This window comes from Panicum virgatum, chromosome 2K (assembly GCF_016808335.1).
Source record: "Panicum virgatum strain AP13 chromosome 2K, P.virgatum_v5, whole genome shotgun sequence".
NCBI lineage: Eukaryota > Viridiplantae > Streptophyta > Magnoliopsida > Poales > Poaceae > Panicum > Panicum virgatum.
This window is the reverse complement of record NC_053137.1, coordinates 46,120,978-46,138,137: the sequence shown is the minus strand read 5'-3', so window position 1 is coordinate 46,138,137 and position 17,160 is coordinate 46,120,978. Positions and strand designations below refer to the sequence as shown.

Below are 17,160 nucleotides of genomic sequence, written 5' to 3'. Positions count from 1 at the left end.
CCTGTTGCTGCTGGGGGGTAGCGGCATCCTACTGTAGCTGAAGGTAGTTGCCGGACTTGCTCGTCCAATCAAATTTAATAATGCATGTCCGAGAGACCGTGAGTTGAGAAGATCTTTGTGACTTGTGAGCGTCGGGGCCTGCCAACCGACGTGTGGGCTGTGATTGTGAACGCGCCACGCCAAATTCACCCTTCGTCCCGGCCAGCCTGGCCTTGTTTGGATGAGCTAGGAATCTAGCACGCACGTATGTCAAAAAAAAATCTCGCATGCATGAAGCACTAAATTAAATCTATTTACAAAATTTTTTTAGGGATGAGTGTAATTTTTCGCGACGAATCTAATGACGGTAATTAATTGATAATTAGATACAGTGATGCTACAGTAATCATTCTCTAATCGTGCGGCTAAAGGCCTCATTAAATTCTTCAGGGTCACTAGCACGGGGATTCTGAAGTTGGTTTTGTAAACTGATTTTGTTTGACACCATAATTAGTAGTCAAAGTTTATTACTATTCACTAGTGCTACAATTGGAACACAAAAGGCCAGGGTGGCCGCGGCAGCCGCAGCGTGCAGGCTCCAAGCAGGCCGGCTCGCTGATGCATGGGTCGAGTGCAAGTGTGTGCAAGTGCGAGTCAGAGGCTCAGGCCTTGTTTGGCTCCAGGACTTTTTTCAGAAGTCCCTATCACATCAAAAGGAATCTTACTATTTTATAGTATTAAATAAAATCTGTTTATAAATGTTTTTTGACAGCTGAGTGCTTTTTCGCGAGACGAATCTAATGAGCCTAATTAATTCATAATTTGCTACAGTGATGCTACAGTAACCATTCGCTAATCATATATTAAGATACCTCATTAGATTCGTCTCGCAGTTTAGCCCCAGGGTTCTGCAGTTAGTTTTATAATTAATATTTATTTAATACTTCTAAATACTAAAAAGTTTCTATGACTTTTTTGAAGTCTCTATTTCTAAACACCCTCTCAGAGCAGTGGCCATGCTGCCAGCCAAGGTAGGTAGCCTCGGAAGTCGGAACGAGAAAGGATAGATATTCTGCTCTCTGCCTGCCTGCCGGCCGGCGCCAGCTCAGGGAGTGATGGCTCTCCTAGTCCTAATAAACAAACCCTCCCGCACTGCCGTGGCGCCGTGCCGTCCGTCGGGCGCAAGGAAAAAAATTTCGAACGGTAAATCCGGTCTACCGGAAAATTTATCGTTACTGGTGATGTCCGAGAAACGAATTTCGGTGTGATTTCGTATTTACCGGTTTTAAATTTGAAAAATTCAAAAAAATTATATAAAATAGGATAAAAATCTGATAAAAAACTAGACATTTTTATGAGCATTTTGGACTAATATTTTTTGTTGAAATGTAACCTCATATGTTGTGTAAAAAAAAACTGAGCTTTTACTGTTGAACCACTCACCTTATCCATTCGCACCCCCCGAGCAGCCGTCCACCCACCCCATTTCTCCTCCAGTCCTCCCACACCCGAGCTGCTCCCTCCTTGTCTCCCGGCGATTTCCGACCGGATCCCACCGGTTTCCGCGCTCGTGGAGGCGGTTTCCGACCGGCAGAAGAGGTTTCCGGGCAGGCGCGGGCGCCGGTGCCGGTGCCCGCCGCTCCCGCCATTTCCCGAGAGGCACCGGCCGCTCCCACACCCCGGTTTCCGCTCGGGAAATGGCTGGAGCGGCCGGCAGCGGCACCGGCGCCCGCGCCCGCCCGGAAACCTCTTCTGCCGGTCGGAAACCGCCTCCACGAGCGCGGAAACCGGTGGGATCCGGTCGGAAATCGCCGGGAGACAAGGAGGGAGCAGCTCGGGTGTGGGAGGACTGGAGGAGGAGAAATGGGGAGGGTGGACGGCTGCTCGGGGCGTGCGAATGGATAAGGTGAGTGGTTCAACAGTAAAAGCTCAGTTTCTTTTTTTTTACACAACATATGAAGTTACATTTCAACAAAAAATATTAGTCCAAAATGCTCATAAAAATGTCTAGTTTTTTATCCTATTTTATATAATTTTTTTTGAATGCTCATAAAAATGTCTAGTTTTTTATCCTATTTTATATAATTTTTTTTGAATTTTTCAAATTTTAAACCGGTAAATGCGAAATCACACCGAAATTCGTTTCTCGGACATCACCGGTAACGGTAAATTTTCCGGTAAACCGGATTTACCGTTCGAAATTTTTTTCCTTGCTTGGAAGGTGAGGAAGAAGAAGAAGAGCAGGATGATGAGTTGCAGCAAGCTTTGAGACATTCACGGAAAGAGTATGAGTTTAGGCAAAGGGCTGGTCCAAGGTATGAGAGGGGTGGTGGTTCTGGATCAGGCCAGGCACGGGATCCAGGTGGTGGCTCTAGACCAATTGGGAGGATGTTTTCTAGGAGTCGGTCACATATCCCCGAGCAGGCAAGGGACTATAACCTTGCTACTGCTTTCGGACCGAGGCAGCAGAGGATTGATACGGGGCCTTGGACGTCTAAGGGGAGGACTGCGAGAGAGTTGCTGGGTAGGGCGTGGTCAAAGGCTTGCCACTCCGTTGGTATTCCTGGACGGAAGGTAGATGACCCTTACTTTAGGGCGGCCATCATAGAGACACAGAAACAAGGTAAATAATCATTTATTATTGCATGCCAATTTGTATTGTACATCCCGGATCATATGTGATTATTGCATGCAGGTACTGGGGTCACGATCCCAACTGGGAGGGACATTGATGGAAAATATCTTTCAGAGAACGTGGAGGAGATAAAGAAGGAGATCAACAAGTGGAAGCAAGAGTTCCCTGAGTATGGTGCCACTATCATATGTGATTCATGGACCGGTATTTCTCGCAATAGCGTAATCAACTTCTTGGTATATTGCAATGGAATGATGTACTTCTGGAAGTCTATTGATGTAACTGGAAAAATACAAGATCATCAGCTCATACTTAAGGTAATCATTTGTATTTTTCTAATGGATCATGACATTTGTAAGAATTTGTAGTTTTCTAATGGATTTCAACAACTTGCAGGAGATAACAATTGTTCTGAACGATATAGGGCCAGAAGATGTGATTCAGATAGTCACTGATAATGGCAACAACTTTAAGAAGGCTTGCAAGCTGTTGGCAGAGGAGTACTCTCACATTGTGTGGCAGCCATGCCTTGCCCACACGATCAACCTCATTCTCAAAGATATTGGAAAGTGGGATGATCACAAGGCCATGATTCAGAGTGCCGAATATATTTGTCAATGGTTATACAATTCTAATAGTGTGCACTCCATGTTTAAGAGTGCCACTGGTGGGGAGCTAGTTAAATGGAATGCAACAAGATTTGGCACTAACTATATGTTTCTGGAGAGTTTTATGAAGAAGAAAGATCAATTTATGGTATGGATGATGTCAACTGAATATAGATCATCACGCCACTACAAGACTGAAGCAGGCAAGTATGCATTCGAATGCATGACCTCTGTTTAGTGGTGGGCAAACATGCAGTATGCTATTAATGATGTGGAGCCTCTCTATTCTTTTTTGCGATTTGCTGATCAAGACAAGACTCCAACTTTGGGTGAAGTTCTTATGGAGTACGGCAGCCTCAAGCGTACATATCATACCCGGTTCCATTCAGATATGGCAAGGTGTGACAGGATCATGGAAATTGTTGACAGAAGGTTGGCTAGTGTGTTCGAAGGTACGTATGCGCACACTGCTTGTGCCGTACACCCATATGCTTGTTATGCGTTTGGAATATCAGAAAATGTCTTTGGAGACCTTCGGAAAGGGCTGGAGAAACTTTTTGACATCGACAGAGCAGCACGTGCACTACAAGAGTATGAGCTCTTTCGTCGAAAACTTGGAGAATTCTCATCTGACCTTGCTGCGAGGATGGCAAAAGATAGAGGCACTTCTCCAGCTAGTTGGTGGGCTATGTTTGGTTCAGAAACACCACATCTTCAGATAGCAGCTAAGCGACTACTCTCTCAATGCGCATCATCAAGTGGATGTGAAAGGAATTGGAGTTCCTTTGCCTTTATTCACACAAAGCTTCGCAACAGGTTAAGCAGCATGAAGCTCCATAATTTGGTATATGTGCACTACAACCTTCGGCTTCGTATTCAGCGTGCAACAGCTACGGTTGAGGCAAGTGAATTCGATCCTGCTACTAGCTTCATGGATCTCTCATTGTATCGGCAGACCAGGCCAATTGAAGAATGGATGCAGCATGGTAGATCAAATAGAGCACCAACCTTAGATGAAGATTCTGATTTTGCCGACCCTCCTGTGCCTGCTCAGATCTTGACTGACCTCGCACGTAGGGTGGGTGAGCCAGTAAATGTTGATGATTGGGCCAGAGAGAATATTGGTGACACCCACCTAGGGAGAAGAAAGACCAAAATTCCTCCAAATCAGTCTAAACGAAAAAAACAAAGAAAGGGTGACGTTGAGGAGGAAAGCATTGGCACTGACGATACCACACCAGAGCCTAGTGATGATGCACATGGTGGTAGTGGTGGTGATGATGACGACGACGATGACGATGATGATGATGATGGCAATGAGGGTGGTGATGACAATGACGATGATGATGGGGATGATCGTGGTGGTGCTTCTACTAGTGGTGCTCCAACTGGTGCTATGAGATTTACGGGAGAGACTGCCTTCACCCATGCCACACAAGATCAAGATCATGGAGCACCCAGCTCTCAACGTCGCACAAGAAGCAATACTCGTCCATTAGACCCGTACGACGGTGAGGATGATGGTAGCTCTACCTCTGTTAGTTCCACCTACAGCTACCCGTCGGCACCCTCCTTTGTGTGGCCACCACAACCACATCCGATGGTTGTCCCTCCGCGTCCTCTATATGGATATCCTCATATGTACTATCAAGGATACCTCCCATATGGAAATCCTCACATGTACTATCAGGAATATCCCCCAGAGCAAGATCCCTCCGAATGAGTACCTAAGTATGTAGGTAACACATCTTATTTTCTCACTTGCATTCATTTCTTTTACATCTTCTCACCCATTTTATTTATTCCTTTTTATAGGATTTGACGTTACAATGGGAGTCATCAACAATTTCCGGTCGGTCGTAAGGTTTTCCTATGGGAAAACACCGAAATAAAAATTTTAGAGTATATTATGTGTTAACTATTTGAGACTTGTATTATTTGAACCTATATTTTATTTGAACCTATAAATTGTGTTAACAAGTTGAACCTATATTTTATTGCATTTGGATTGTGGTTTGTATTGATGAACCTATAAATTGTGTTAACAAGTTGAACCTATATTTTATTGCATTTGGATTGTGGTTTGTATTGATATACATATGTTTTACGTCAATTCTATTAATATTTGCTTTGTAAGAAAATCATTATGCATATTGAACTATTATATATAAGAATTAGATATAATTCTCTGAAAATATTACACTTCTCTTAACACAATTTGTTGTTTTTCTACCGTGGTCAACATTTTTCGGTAATTATGCAGCCTATTCCACCGAAATTACAACGGAAACCGGTCGAAAAATACGAAATTCAGTGGTTTCAAATTTGAATTGGTTTATCGACCGGTAAATCCGGTAAACCTGCAGTTTTCGGTATTTTTCTGTTACCGGTGAGGTCCGGTAAATGACTTACCGCCGGTAAGTTTTTCCTTGGTCGGGCGTCGGCGACGGCGGCGTTGCAAGAAAAAGCGCCCGCATTGGTTCCATCCGCTCGGCTGCTGGAGCGGATGGGCTGGGCCTTATCTTAAGAAGGCCACGGCGAGCTGCTCTTTTTTATTCCTTCTTCTTTCTAGTCTCCTCGGTCAATTTGGCTGAGCCTCTTAGTACGAGGAGACGGATTGAAAATCTGGTAGTGCTGTGTTTCAATGTTGAAGCAGACTTGTCACGCTCACTTCAGATTTTATGTTTTGGGTCTCTAACAAACCAGCTCACATATGTAATTCAGTCCGCGAAAGGGCCCGTAACCTAGTGGTTACAAGAGTCTCGGTAGCACCTGATGTCCAGAATTCGACTACCTATGAAAGCAAATATTCTGTAATTTAACGGCGTTGTGCATTCAGTGGTAGGCAACATTCCCGTCGACAGCAAGCCGCCTGTGGTGACTTCGTCAATCTCGAGAATTTGCCGGCTCAGTCTTCGAAGATGCTCATAGAAGTAGAGTTTGCGTACGTGTGTTCATATGGGTGTGAGTGTCTTAGTGTACTGTGTAATCTCAAAAAAAAACATATATAATTCAGTCCAATTTGTTTCGGAACTATTTTTGTTTCGAAACAATTTTTTGATTGTTCCAGCAATACAAAAAATTTGTTAGATAGTTATTGGGCCTTGTGCGATGATTTAATTGCTACTCATACGTGTGACTCTTAATATTTGAGGAGGATCTAACAGCAGCATCATTGGCAGACAGAGTGGGAGTCTTTTACCTGTATACATTCTTATAAAAGTTGGTGCTTACCTCCATGCACCTAAAAGATTCAGTCGCACCTGTATTCTCGCGCAAACTTTTCTTTATCCCTGTGTCTTTTTTGATTGAAGGGACACTAACGGTGTTTAACGGACTTGGAAAATGATAATTTTACCCTTCTATGAGGAGGTGGTAGACAGAGAGGGAACAGAGGAGAACCGGTCGGACGTTCGCGAGTCACATAGCCTTCACTAGGGAGCGGGGGCGGCGTGCCAGGGGAGCGCCGGCGAGGCAGTCGCGGGAGCGCGTGCACGACCGGTAGAGGTTCAGCACGTCCAGCCAGTCGGTCAGGGTAGCGACCAGCATCGGCGGCCGCCACTACCGGTGCCGCCGGGCCGCCTCGGCTTCTTCGCGTCATCGGGGATGACGAGGTAGCCGTCCGCGGCGGGGAAGGGGCCGTCAACGGCACCGACCTTGCTGGAGCAGGGAGGGCTAGAGGGGCAGTGGCACTGTGGCAGCGCCACCACCTAGCACGCATGTGTCTTGGAGATGCTCGGGTGGTGCTCCCAGGAGAAGGGCATCGCGGAGGCGCACAGCGGGGAGAGGGACTGATGGTGGAATGGCGAGGACACCGGCGAGAAGGACGGGAAGGAGAAGGAGAGCCCCGGGGAGCCGGAGGACGATGACAACGATGCCGAGGGGGAAGTCGAGGGCGCCGAGGCGTCGGAGGCGGAGGTCAGGACCGCAGAGGACGGCCCTGCCCCCAGCCACGCCCTGCCCCCAGCCTGCCTCCGGCCGTGCCCTGCCCGGGCGCGCCCTGGCCGAGCGGCGGCCCCTCCCCGGCGATCTTGCCGCAGCTGCCAGCGCGCGGCGGCCTGGATCGGGGGGGGGGGGGGGGGGGGGGGAGTGATGAGAGTGCTGGGCGTGAGGGCCTTATCCGGCCTGAGGGCAACATAGACATTTTTCTTGGACATCCCATCTGTCAAGACAACTTAACCGTTAGATACTAACATCATGTGGACAGAATGGTATAAGGGTAAACAAAAAGTTCGCGCGAGGAAACAAAAAGTTCGCGCGAGGATATACACGTATGATTGAACTTTTTAGGGGTATAGAGATAAGCACCAACATTTTTAAGGATACACCGAGCGGAGTACGTTTCTACTTCCTACAGGCATGAGGCATATATCTGAATATTCAAAAATGGTTCGGACATACTCCCTCGGTCCCAAAATATAAATCACAAAATTTTAGGAAAATGATTATATTTGCCCTTATTTATTACCCATACTTGGCAGTAATTAATTCTTACATGCACATATACTTTCTAAATAGGGTAAAGTGACTTGTTTTTAACATAAATTTTGAATTCCAGAATAGCTTTTTTTTGGGATGGAGGGAGTATATCTGAAGAGAGTAAGCGTTTGATGTTCAAAAAGAATCACTTGAAGAATCTGATCGATCAAACTCCAGGAACAACTTCGCTATGGAACGCTACCGAAATAAATGCCGTTAAAAAGCTCGAAAACACGATCGATCGGGTGCATGCAAGCAACGAGCTTAGAGCACCTCTAGCAGTCTCAATAACTGATATCGGGAGATGTCCCAATACCAGTTTTAGGATTATTGGGGAGTTGCTTTTGCAGTCTCTCAATATTTGTCCCAGTAACATTAGCAGATTGGTAAAGTATGAACCCTCTCTTTATTTGAAGGAAGTTGGAGTGAAATATTGGGATAACTCAATAGTTATTTGGAAAAAAAATATATTGAGGAACTGGTGGAGCACACTTTTTTCCTAATACTAGGAGTTTATTGGGGAATAGGGGACGGCTAGAGATGCAGAGATAAGGTGCACCACCTTTTGTGCCGCGCAGGAGACGAATCCCTCATTTTGACATTAGCGCACACTCACCCGCATTGTAAGATCCTCCTGGCCGCACGCGCGCACGAAACTTCGTGACGTGATTCCACTCCTTGCAGCTTTGCTTGAAACCCAGTGCAAAATATATATTATATTAATCAAATTATTACCATTCAAACAACATAGTTCATCAACAGACTAGCAGTTTCCTATCTAATCTAAATTTTTGAAAAAAAAGAGCTGTTGCTGTTGCCGCGCCGTCGTCCCGGACTAAAGTCAAGATTGCTCACTGCTGGTTGCTCAGTTTTCTTCTTCTTTGCCGAAAGACAAGAAAGAAAGCTCATCTCCCTGCGTCAGACTGCAGCATAGATCCGCCCGTGCGGTGATTTCTCTCGGGAGCCCTGCGAACTGCGCCTTCCTCGGTGAGCTCGATCGTAAGTTCCCCGCAATTCACCACACGTACGGCAACCCTGCACTATACACGCCTGTAAAATCAAATGGCCTGGGGTGGAGTTCTCACTTCTCACATACCTCGTAACGCGCCGCTCGAGAGAGGAAATGGAAGCAGGAAGGAGGAAGAATGAGGCGGTGGTTCTGACGCTTCTGACGATAATCATCCTTGTGCAGGTCGCTTCTTCGGCTCGCGGCGCCGCCACCGCCGCGGCAGGCGGCGGGCACGGGCATGGCCACCACCGCGGCCGCGTCGCGGAGTCCGTTCCGGCGGTGGCCGAAGGGAAGGGCGCGGGGCGCTCCAACTGCACGCACAATTCCAACCAGCCCAAGCTCGGGCCTTGCCCTCCTGAGTGATTGTTCACCAAAGAAAGCTCAACTGCTCAAGTAGTTAATCAGTGCGACGACTAGTCAGAGAGATCTTAACGTTGCTGAATGGATTGAAGAGTAGCTGATTGTTGTGTGGTATATTGACCTGGAGTGTCTGGTAATAGTAGCTAGCCACCGGCGTCGGCATATAAGTGCTTGTTACAACTTACTAGTACTTCATCAGTTTGTATATATGTCTGATCACTTCATCATGCTTCATCATCATTGTCCTAATAAGTTCAAAAATAGGCAGTGCAGCATGGTTATATGTTAATAAATTGACTATAAAAAAACATAAGCTATAAACTAGATACAATTAATAATTTGCGGTTACTTTTTAACAAAAGATACAGTAAAATAATCACAGTAAAGTTAAGTATATGTATTTTATCATAGTGTAATTGACCGTAACTATAGTTCAACAAAGAAAGGACCTCTGCAACAAAAGAGAGCTTTCAGGAATTGAAGTTTCATTCTTTAGCATAGAAGCATATCTCTCTAAAAAATAAATGCAAGGATGAACAGAGTAAACAAAGAATTTGGTAGACAGACCTCAAGGCCAGCTTGGGCAGTCCCAATGGCATATTTATGGTGGTTTCTAAGTTTATTAATTATCTTGACAACTCAGCCTTTTGCTGATGTGGCATAGGAATTAAAGAAGAGAGAGAGTGCAAAACGAAGAAACGATTTCTTGAGGAAGGAACGACGTCCACCCTCGCCCCGATGCATGAACAAACGAGGCAAACCCCGTTGGGGAGACTCGAGTAGTGTCCAGCGGCTTCCGTGAGGATCCTGTGCGCCGCCGCCGATGGGCACTCGCACGCGCGCTTTCCCTCCCGCCTCCGCACGCTGGATTCCTCGGTGAGCGCCGTATAGGCGGCGCGGCCTTCGCGCCGGTGGCTAGCGCCGCAGATGAGATGAGCCTGCACATGGTGCGGCCTTTGCTGCAGCTAGCGGCGACGGCCTTCAACGAGCGCGACTAGGTGGAGGTGGAGGCGCGGCCTGGAGCCCTGGACGCGGAGGCGCGGCTTGCGCATCGCGGCGGCGCGGGAGGCACGACCGGCGCACGCTCGCCCGGCCCTCTGATTTGATTCCGCTACACCGGCAGGAAGGATGATGCCCCTCATCACCGTTTCCATCGTTTCCGTCCGGTGGCGCGTCTGTCTGCGGAGCTTGCGGCCGCCCGGCGAAGCTTTAGTAGCTGCCTCGACGCCCGGCCGCATGCCCGCACGCAGCTGCTCGACGGAGCTCCCGGCTGCTAGAAGGAGCTCAGGTGCCTGATGAACTCGCATCGAAAGAGCTCACGGGCTGTTGATGGATTCGCTCAGCGGAACTCGTGGTCACCAATCGATGGTCATGGCTACCTGACGAACTTGGTCGGCGGAGCTCCCGTGGTCTAGCATGCGTGTGGACACCCGTCGGAGCTCCCGTGTGGCTTCCTGTTGGTGCTTCCGTGCAGAGCCATGCAGCGACACTGCCGGCCGAGTCCCTGAGTTGAACTACAAAAATATTGCTGTGTTGTTTGCCATGCTACTACAAAATAGTTGTCACAGTTGATCTACCTAATTTTTGTACTGCATTTAAGTTACCCTGTGTATGTATATTGCCATAGATATCATGGGTTGGGAAGAGTAGTTTCTTGGTACAATATTCTATGCTGTAGAAACTACTATGATTTCTTCCATTGGGACTGCCCGAGCTTCCTTGCCATGCACAATTTATCTCCATAAAAAAAACAATATGCTATTCTTGCTCAACTCAACAAGTGAAAGACAATCAACAATATAGAATTGATAAAAGTTTACAAAAACACGAATAAGTGGTAATTCGTGTCACATGACAATTGGAGAGCAATTGTGCCATGGCAGGACAGCTCACCAGTGCTGGTGTTTACAATATAGACAAATGAAAAAAAATCTCACTTCATTACTGCTGTAGATATAAGAAAATTGCTTGATATCAACAAAACAAAAGATATAATAACAATATAAAATCACTTAGAAGTTAATAAAGTTTTGAGTTGTAAATTTATCGATTATCTGGCAGCTAGGTTCATGTGCAGATCCATAATATCACTTTGGAAGCTAGAACTATATGGAGGATTTTCTACTAGCAGCTAAAAGTCTATTGTAATTCTATGACTGATCCAATAATAGGTATGTCTTGTCTTTAAAACTGGTGCAAAGTCTACAATACATCCTCTTATTCTCTCAATTACATTAGCTCTTGGTTGTAGATTCTCCGGTAGGACACCATTGATGGAAACAAATTGAAGTAAAAGAAAGAAAAAAACATTTGCAAAAGACAACACAGTGGAATGGCCAAATCATACTGCAGTTAACACTCCACATCTCACTCTCTCACAATACATGTAAGTTTTAAAAGGCTACAATGCACAAAAAAGGTAAAAAAACTGAAAGCTGTTGAATTACTTGGTACGAATCGGCAACACTTCTAACTGCAGCAAAATTACATCAGAATCTTGAGAGCAATTCGATAACAGATAGTAAACAATCAAATAATTGTTCTACTAGGATTTTGAGAAATAAGAATAAAAAATCCTTGACAAATGCAGAGTATTCACCCAAATCTATTAGGTTAGCACAAAGCTTGGGCATTTTTTCAAATTATATTATACATGAACTGCTGATTGACATCTAACATGCAAACAAATCCTTTGTTCTGGTTTCAAATTTTCTCAGCCAATAAAAAGACTGATTAAGCTATGGAGTATCCAGCAGCGATCTGGTTCAATGGGGTCACATTTGCCCACTAATTAATTGTCTTGTATCATCTTTTTTAGGTCGATTTCTCTCCACTTAGGCCGTGTTTAGTTCCGTTGTAAAAAATTTTTGCAAAGGAATCTTACTAATTTGAAGTACTAAATGAAGTCTATTTATAAAACTTTTTGCACAGATGGGTTATAAATCGCGAGACGAATCTAATGATGCTAATTAATCCATGATTAATCAATAATTAGTGGCTGGTTACTGTAGCATCACCGTTGCAAATCATGGCTTAAGTAGGCTCATTAAATTCGCCTCGCGATTTACAACCCATCCATGTAAAAAGTTTTGTAAATAGACTTCATTTAGTACTCCATGCATGTGTCGAAATATTCGATGTAACATTTTTTTGCGTTTACGGGGTTTACGGGGTCGGATCTAAACAGGGCCTTAAACTAAAAATGTTGTAGTCACTTTACAGTTCCTTGACTCCCAATATCAACTACCATCATACATCTCGTGGATTCACTCTAGTATATCCTCACAATAATAACTTCATAAAGAGTCCAAGCACACAACTAAAAGGGAAAGAAGCGAAGCATTCATGATATTGATTCCTGATGAATCCCATTCTATAACATTATTATGCACAGTTTGGGGACTAGATACAATATACATAAGTCACAGCTTGTTCAACCCATATAGAGACAATACAAAAAACTACAAGTAAACAATAAGGTAAACAACAATAAAAGTGTCATATCCGGTCACTGTCATATGTAATTGAGAAAGTGTATGTAGTGATTCAAAAACAACAATAGCTAGGGCTCTTAAATCACAGATAGGAACATTCACACAGTGCAAAAATCTTAAAAATATCTAGAAAGAAAAAGCATAAGTAAAAAATCTGAGTACACACACACACACTACCTATTGACCAAAAATATTCAGAATGAAAAATGGAAAACATGGCACTATGGTCTCATTTCAGAAAATTGCAAAAAAAACAAAAGAAAGAAAAATAAGAAGCTAACACTAAGATCCATACAAGTTTAACATGTATTGCTGGCAGAAAAATCTATCCCCCCAGTGGGCACCTAGAACTCTGGTAACAGAATCTATCTCATCATAGTATGGTTCATTTAAGATATAACCATGCGTTGCAGCATGCCCATCAGTGTTTACACTTTACACAGTCGTCCTAAGGGGGGGAATGATCAAATACTAGTCCTATAAAAACAAGCGGGTAACTGTGATCTCCAATTTCTTACTGGGCATTACCATAGCAAGCTACTATGTTAGGAGTGGCCAACTATTTAACTGAAAGGATCTTATTTTGCTACCACATGAACTATGAACAAACATTAAATTCATTTCTCGGTGTTATTTTCTACATACAAACAGTTATGTCCTTTACTCTTAAGTGACTGTAAGCACTGTGAAATTCCCCTCTCCACAAATCTACAGAGGCAGGGCGGAGCGCGGCACGGCGAAGCAACAACTCGACAGCGCGTGGGAGGGCAGCAGCGAGACGCGCGGGGGGGGGGGGGGGGGGGACCGAGCTCGCCTAGTCAACGTGGCGGCGTGGACCTCGTGGCTCCAGCGGGCAAAGTCCACAAGGCTCCAGTGAAGTGTGGGCGGGCCGGCGGTGGCGGCTGGGCACTAGAACGGGAGCCTGAAGTGGTGCATAGGGACGCGGCGGCGGTGGAGCCAGCATCATTTTTCTGGAAAGATTCCCTAGGGTTTAGAATTTTCTAGAAAAAGTTTTTCCTAGGGTATTTTGGAACTCTAGGGTACTTGGCATTTCCCATCGAATCTATCCCTACAAGTGTTTCCCTACCAAATTTTCTAGAGAATCCACTTCCTTATGTTTTTTCAAGTATGTCCCTAGGGTTCTGGCCCTTGGGAAACATCACGATTCCAGTAGTGAGTGGTATGTGGACCTACTATTTGTTTACGCGCACGTGTTGTTAGCAAGTGATTATAGCTTTCTAATTCGGTCTGCCTGTACGTCTCAACGTCGACTCCTCGATCTAGCTAGTCCTCTTCCTGCTGCTTCATCATTGTCCTAATAAGTTCAAAAATAGGCAGTGCAGAATGGTTATATGTTATTCCCAAACATAGCCTCCAAGAACGTCTCCCCACCACCCTTCTTTCCCCGGAATCCACAGCCCCCAAATAAACCCACGTACGGCTGGCCATTGCCTCCCGCCCTTGCTCCATCCTCTCTGCCTTTGGGTGATGGAAGGCAGAGAGCGACAGCCAGGAGGAAGCGGTCGGTGAAAGACAAAAATTAATTTTTGCCGTAAATAAAAAAAAGGTAAGGAAAATACAGCTCCGGCCGGCACCATGTCGTCGTCGGCGTTCGGCGACTTCGGCCCGCTCACCGAGCGCCGCAAGGCCGAGAAGGCGCGGCAGCAGCGCAGGCGCATCATGATCGCCGTCGGGACCGTGACCATCATCATCCTACTCATCGTCATGGGCAGCCTCGCCGTTACGTACAGCGGCAAGTCGTCCAGCGAGGGCAAAAAGTCTTCTAAGGGATCGTCGCCGTCCAAAGGCAAGTCCGGCGGCGGGGGGAGTAGTAGTTCGAGCTCGGATTCGGATTCGGATTCGGAGTCGGAGTCGGAGTCGGAGTCGTCGAAGTCGAAGCCGGCGGACCTCAAGGCCGTGTCCAAGAGCATCAAGGCCATGTGCTCGCAGACGGACTACACGGACGCGTGCGAGCAGAGCATCGGCAAGGCCGCGAACGCGAGCGCGACGTCGCCGACGGACATCGTCCGGACGGCCGTGGAGGTGATCGGCGACGCGATCAAGCAGGCATTCGACCGCGCGGACCTGATCCTGAGCAACGACCCGCGCGTGAAGGCCGCCGTGGCCGACTGCAAGGAGATCTTCGGCGACGCCAAGGACGACCTGAACCGCACGGTCAAGGGCGTGGACGCCAAGGACGGCCTCTCCAAGGAGGGCTACCAGCTGCGCATCTGGCTCAGCGCGGTGATCGCGCACATGGAGACGTGCATCGACGGCTTCCCCGACGACGACTTCAAGGTGAAGGTCAAGGACTCGTTCACCAGCGGCAAGGAGCTGACCAGCAACGCCCTGGCGCTCATCGAGAAGGGCTCGTCGCTCCTCTCCGCGCTCAAGGGCTCGAAGCGGCGGTTGCTCGGCGAGGAGGAGGAAGGCGCGGGCGCGGCGGCGGCACTCGACAAGGACGGCATCCCCGGGTGGGTGCCCGACGACGACCGGAGGGTGCTCAAGGGCGGCGGCTTCAAGAACACGCTGACGCCCAACGTGGTGGTGGCCAAGGACGGCAGCGGCAAGTTCAAGACCATCAACGAGGCGCTCAACGCCATGCCCAAATCCAACGACGGAAGATACGTGATCCAGGTGAAGGAGGGTGTGTACGAGGAGTACGTGACCATCACCAAGACTATGGTGAACGTGACCCTGCTAGGCGAAGGCTCCAAGAAGTCCATCGTCACCGGCAAGAAGAACTTCGTCGACGGGCTCACAACCTTCAAGACAGCAACCTTCAGTAAGGAACCTAGCTAGCTCCGATTACATACTATTGATCATCCAACTACCACTACTGTCATGCGTGTAATAATTCTGCTGCTTGTTGTTGCTGCCGTCGATGATCGGCAGCCGCGCAGGGCGACGGGTTCATGGCGATTGGGATGGGCTTCCAGAACACGGCCGGCCCGGAGAAGCACCAGGCGGTGGCGCTGCTGGTGCAGTCGGACAAGTCCATCTTCCTCAACTGCCGCATGGACGCGTTCCAGGACACGCTGTACGCGCACTCCAAGGCGCAGTTCTACCGCAACTGCGTCATCTCCGGCACGGTGGACTTCATCTTCGGCGACGCGGCGGCCGTGTTCCAGAACTGCATCCTCGTCCTGCGCCGCCCCATGGACAACCAGCAGAACATCGCCACCGCGCAGGGCCGCGCCGACGCCCGCGAGGCCACCGGCTTCGTGCTCCAGAAGTGCGAGTTCCAGGCCGAGACGGCGCTCCGGGACGCCGCCCGCCCGCCCATCCGCAACTACCTCGGCCGGCCGTGGCGCGAGTGCTCGCGCACGCTCATCATGGAGTCGGAGATCCCGGACTTCATCGACAAGGCCGGGTACATGCCGTGGAACGGCGACTTCGGGCTCAAGACGCTCTGGTACGCCGAGTACGGCAACACCGGGCCCGGCGCCAGCACGGCGGGGCGCGTCAACTGGGCGGGATACAAGAAGGTGATCAGCAAGGCGGACGCCACCAAGTTCACCGTCGAGAACTTCCTGCACGCGCAGCCATGGATCGACCCCACGGGAACGCCGGTCAAGTACGATCTCTTCACATGAATAAGGACGCGACGCCCGGCCGGGGATCGCGTGCGAGTGCGATGCAGGCAGGGGATCGGATCGGAGGAGGCGGACCGTGCTTCTCGTCGGCAAAGAGTGGGTCGATCACTGACTGTACACGAGTGGAGATGCTGCTGCGATGCCCGTCGCATGTACGTCCAGTCACTACTACTGGCTGCTGCTATATGTGTTTTGTACCTGTACATGAAGTTTCTTTTCTTTTTCCTGCCACGGTTACGTCTCATCAGTATAGCAGATTTCGAAATTCTTTGACAGAGGAAGGTCAAGAGCAGTGTATATTGCATGGGTTTTCTTCTTCTTCTTTTTTTTGCGTCACACTACTGTACTATTTCGCTGACAACACTATCAGTTAGCTGAAAATGAGGCTTTGTTCAGCCGGTGCATTGCAGTCGTCTCGTTTGATCCAGGGCATCCAGGGCTAAAAAATTAGGCGTAGTTACGTTTCTGCCCGGAATTCACGAATTTCGGACTTTCCCCTTTCCCGGCAAGAACGAAATGGTACAACTTTTGTTCAGAAAATCGTTTTGGTTGAACAAAAACATTTAAAAAACTTTTCCCTGCCTTCATTGAATATCTAATCTACTACTATGATAGTCTGATGCACTGAGCTGAGATGGGCCTATAGGAGCGCACCGCACAAGTGCCCAATGAACGGACGTCCCTGGCAGCAGAACGCAAACACACCTTTTGAGTTTTGACTGCGCAGTCTCACTGCAACGTTTGCCGTGCCGCCTCTCCGCCTCCTCCCACAAATTCAAACATCTTTTGATCCAAATTTAAATCTTTTTTCAAGAGAATGAGAGAGGGTCCCAACGGTCATACTGTGTGACCCTCACCTCGTCCGGCTACAAATACCCAGCGCGTGCAGCGTCACCATCCACCAGCGGCAGCCCGGCCTCAGCTTCGCAAGGTACGACGGCCATGGCATTCGTGATCGTCCACCACGACAGCTCCAGCTCCGGCAGCGAGGCCGCGGCCG

General features: G+C 47.8%; 2 protein-coding genes across 2 annotated transcripts; both read left to right on the top strand.

Annotated features, from left to right (window-relative positions):
- The first annotated feature begins 2,098 nt into the window (after positions 1–2,098).
- LOC120695361 lies at positions 2,099–3,951 on the top strand. Its single transcript, XM_039978635.1, has 7 exons — positions 2,099–2,144; positions 2,201–2,602; positions 2,675–2,931; positions 3,011–3,370; positions 3,479–3,674; positions 3,738–3,813; positions 3,924–3,951. Exons 1-7 carry the CDS (start codon positions 2,099–2,101, stop codon positions 3,949–3,951), a joined length of 1,365 nt encoding a protein of 454 aa, XP_039834569.1.
- A 9,874-nt stretch (positions 3,952–13,825) lies between these two features.
- On the top strand, positions 13,826–16,363 carry LOC120696064 (pectinesterase-like). Its single transcript, XM_039979223.1, has 2 exons — positions 13,826–15,349; positions 15,460–16,363. Exons 1-2 carry the CDS (start codon positions 14,161–14,163, stop codon positions 16,158–16,160), a joined length of 1,890 nt encoding a protein of 629 aa, XP_039835157.1. The 5' UTR covers positions 13,826–14,160; the 3' UTR covers positions 16,161–16,363.
- The last annotated feature ends 797 nt before the right edge of the window (positions 16,364–17,160 follow it).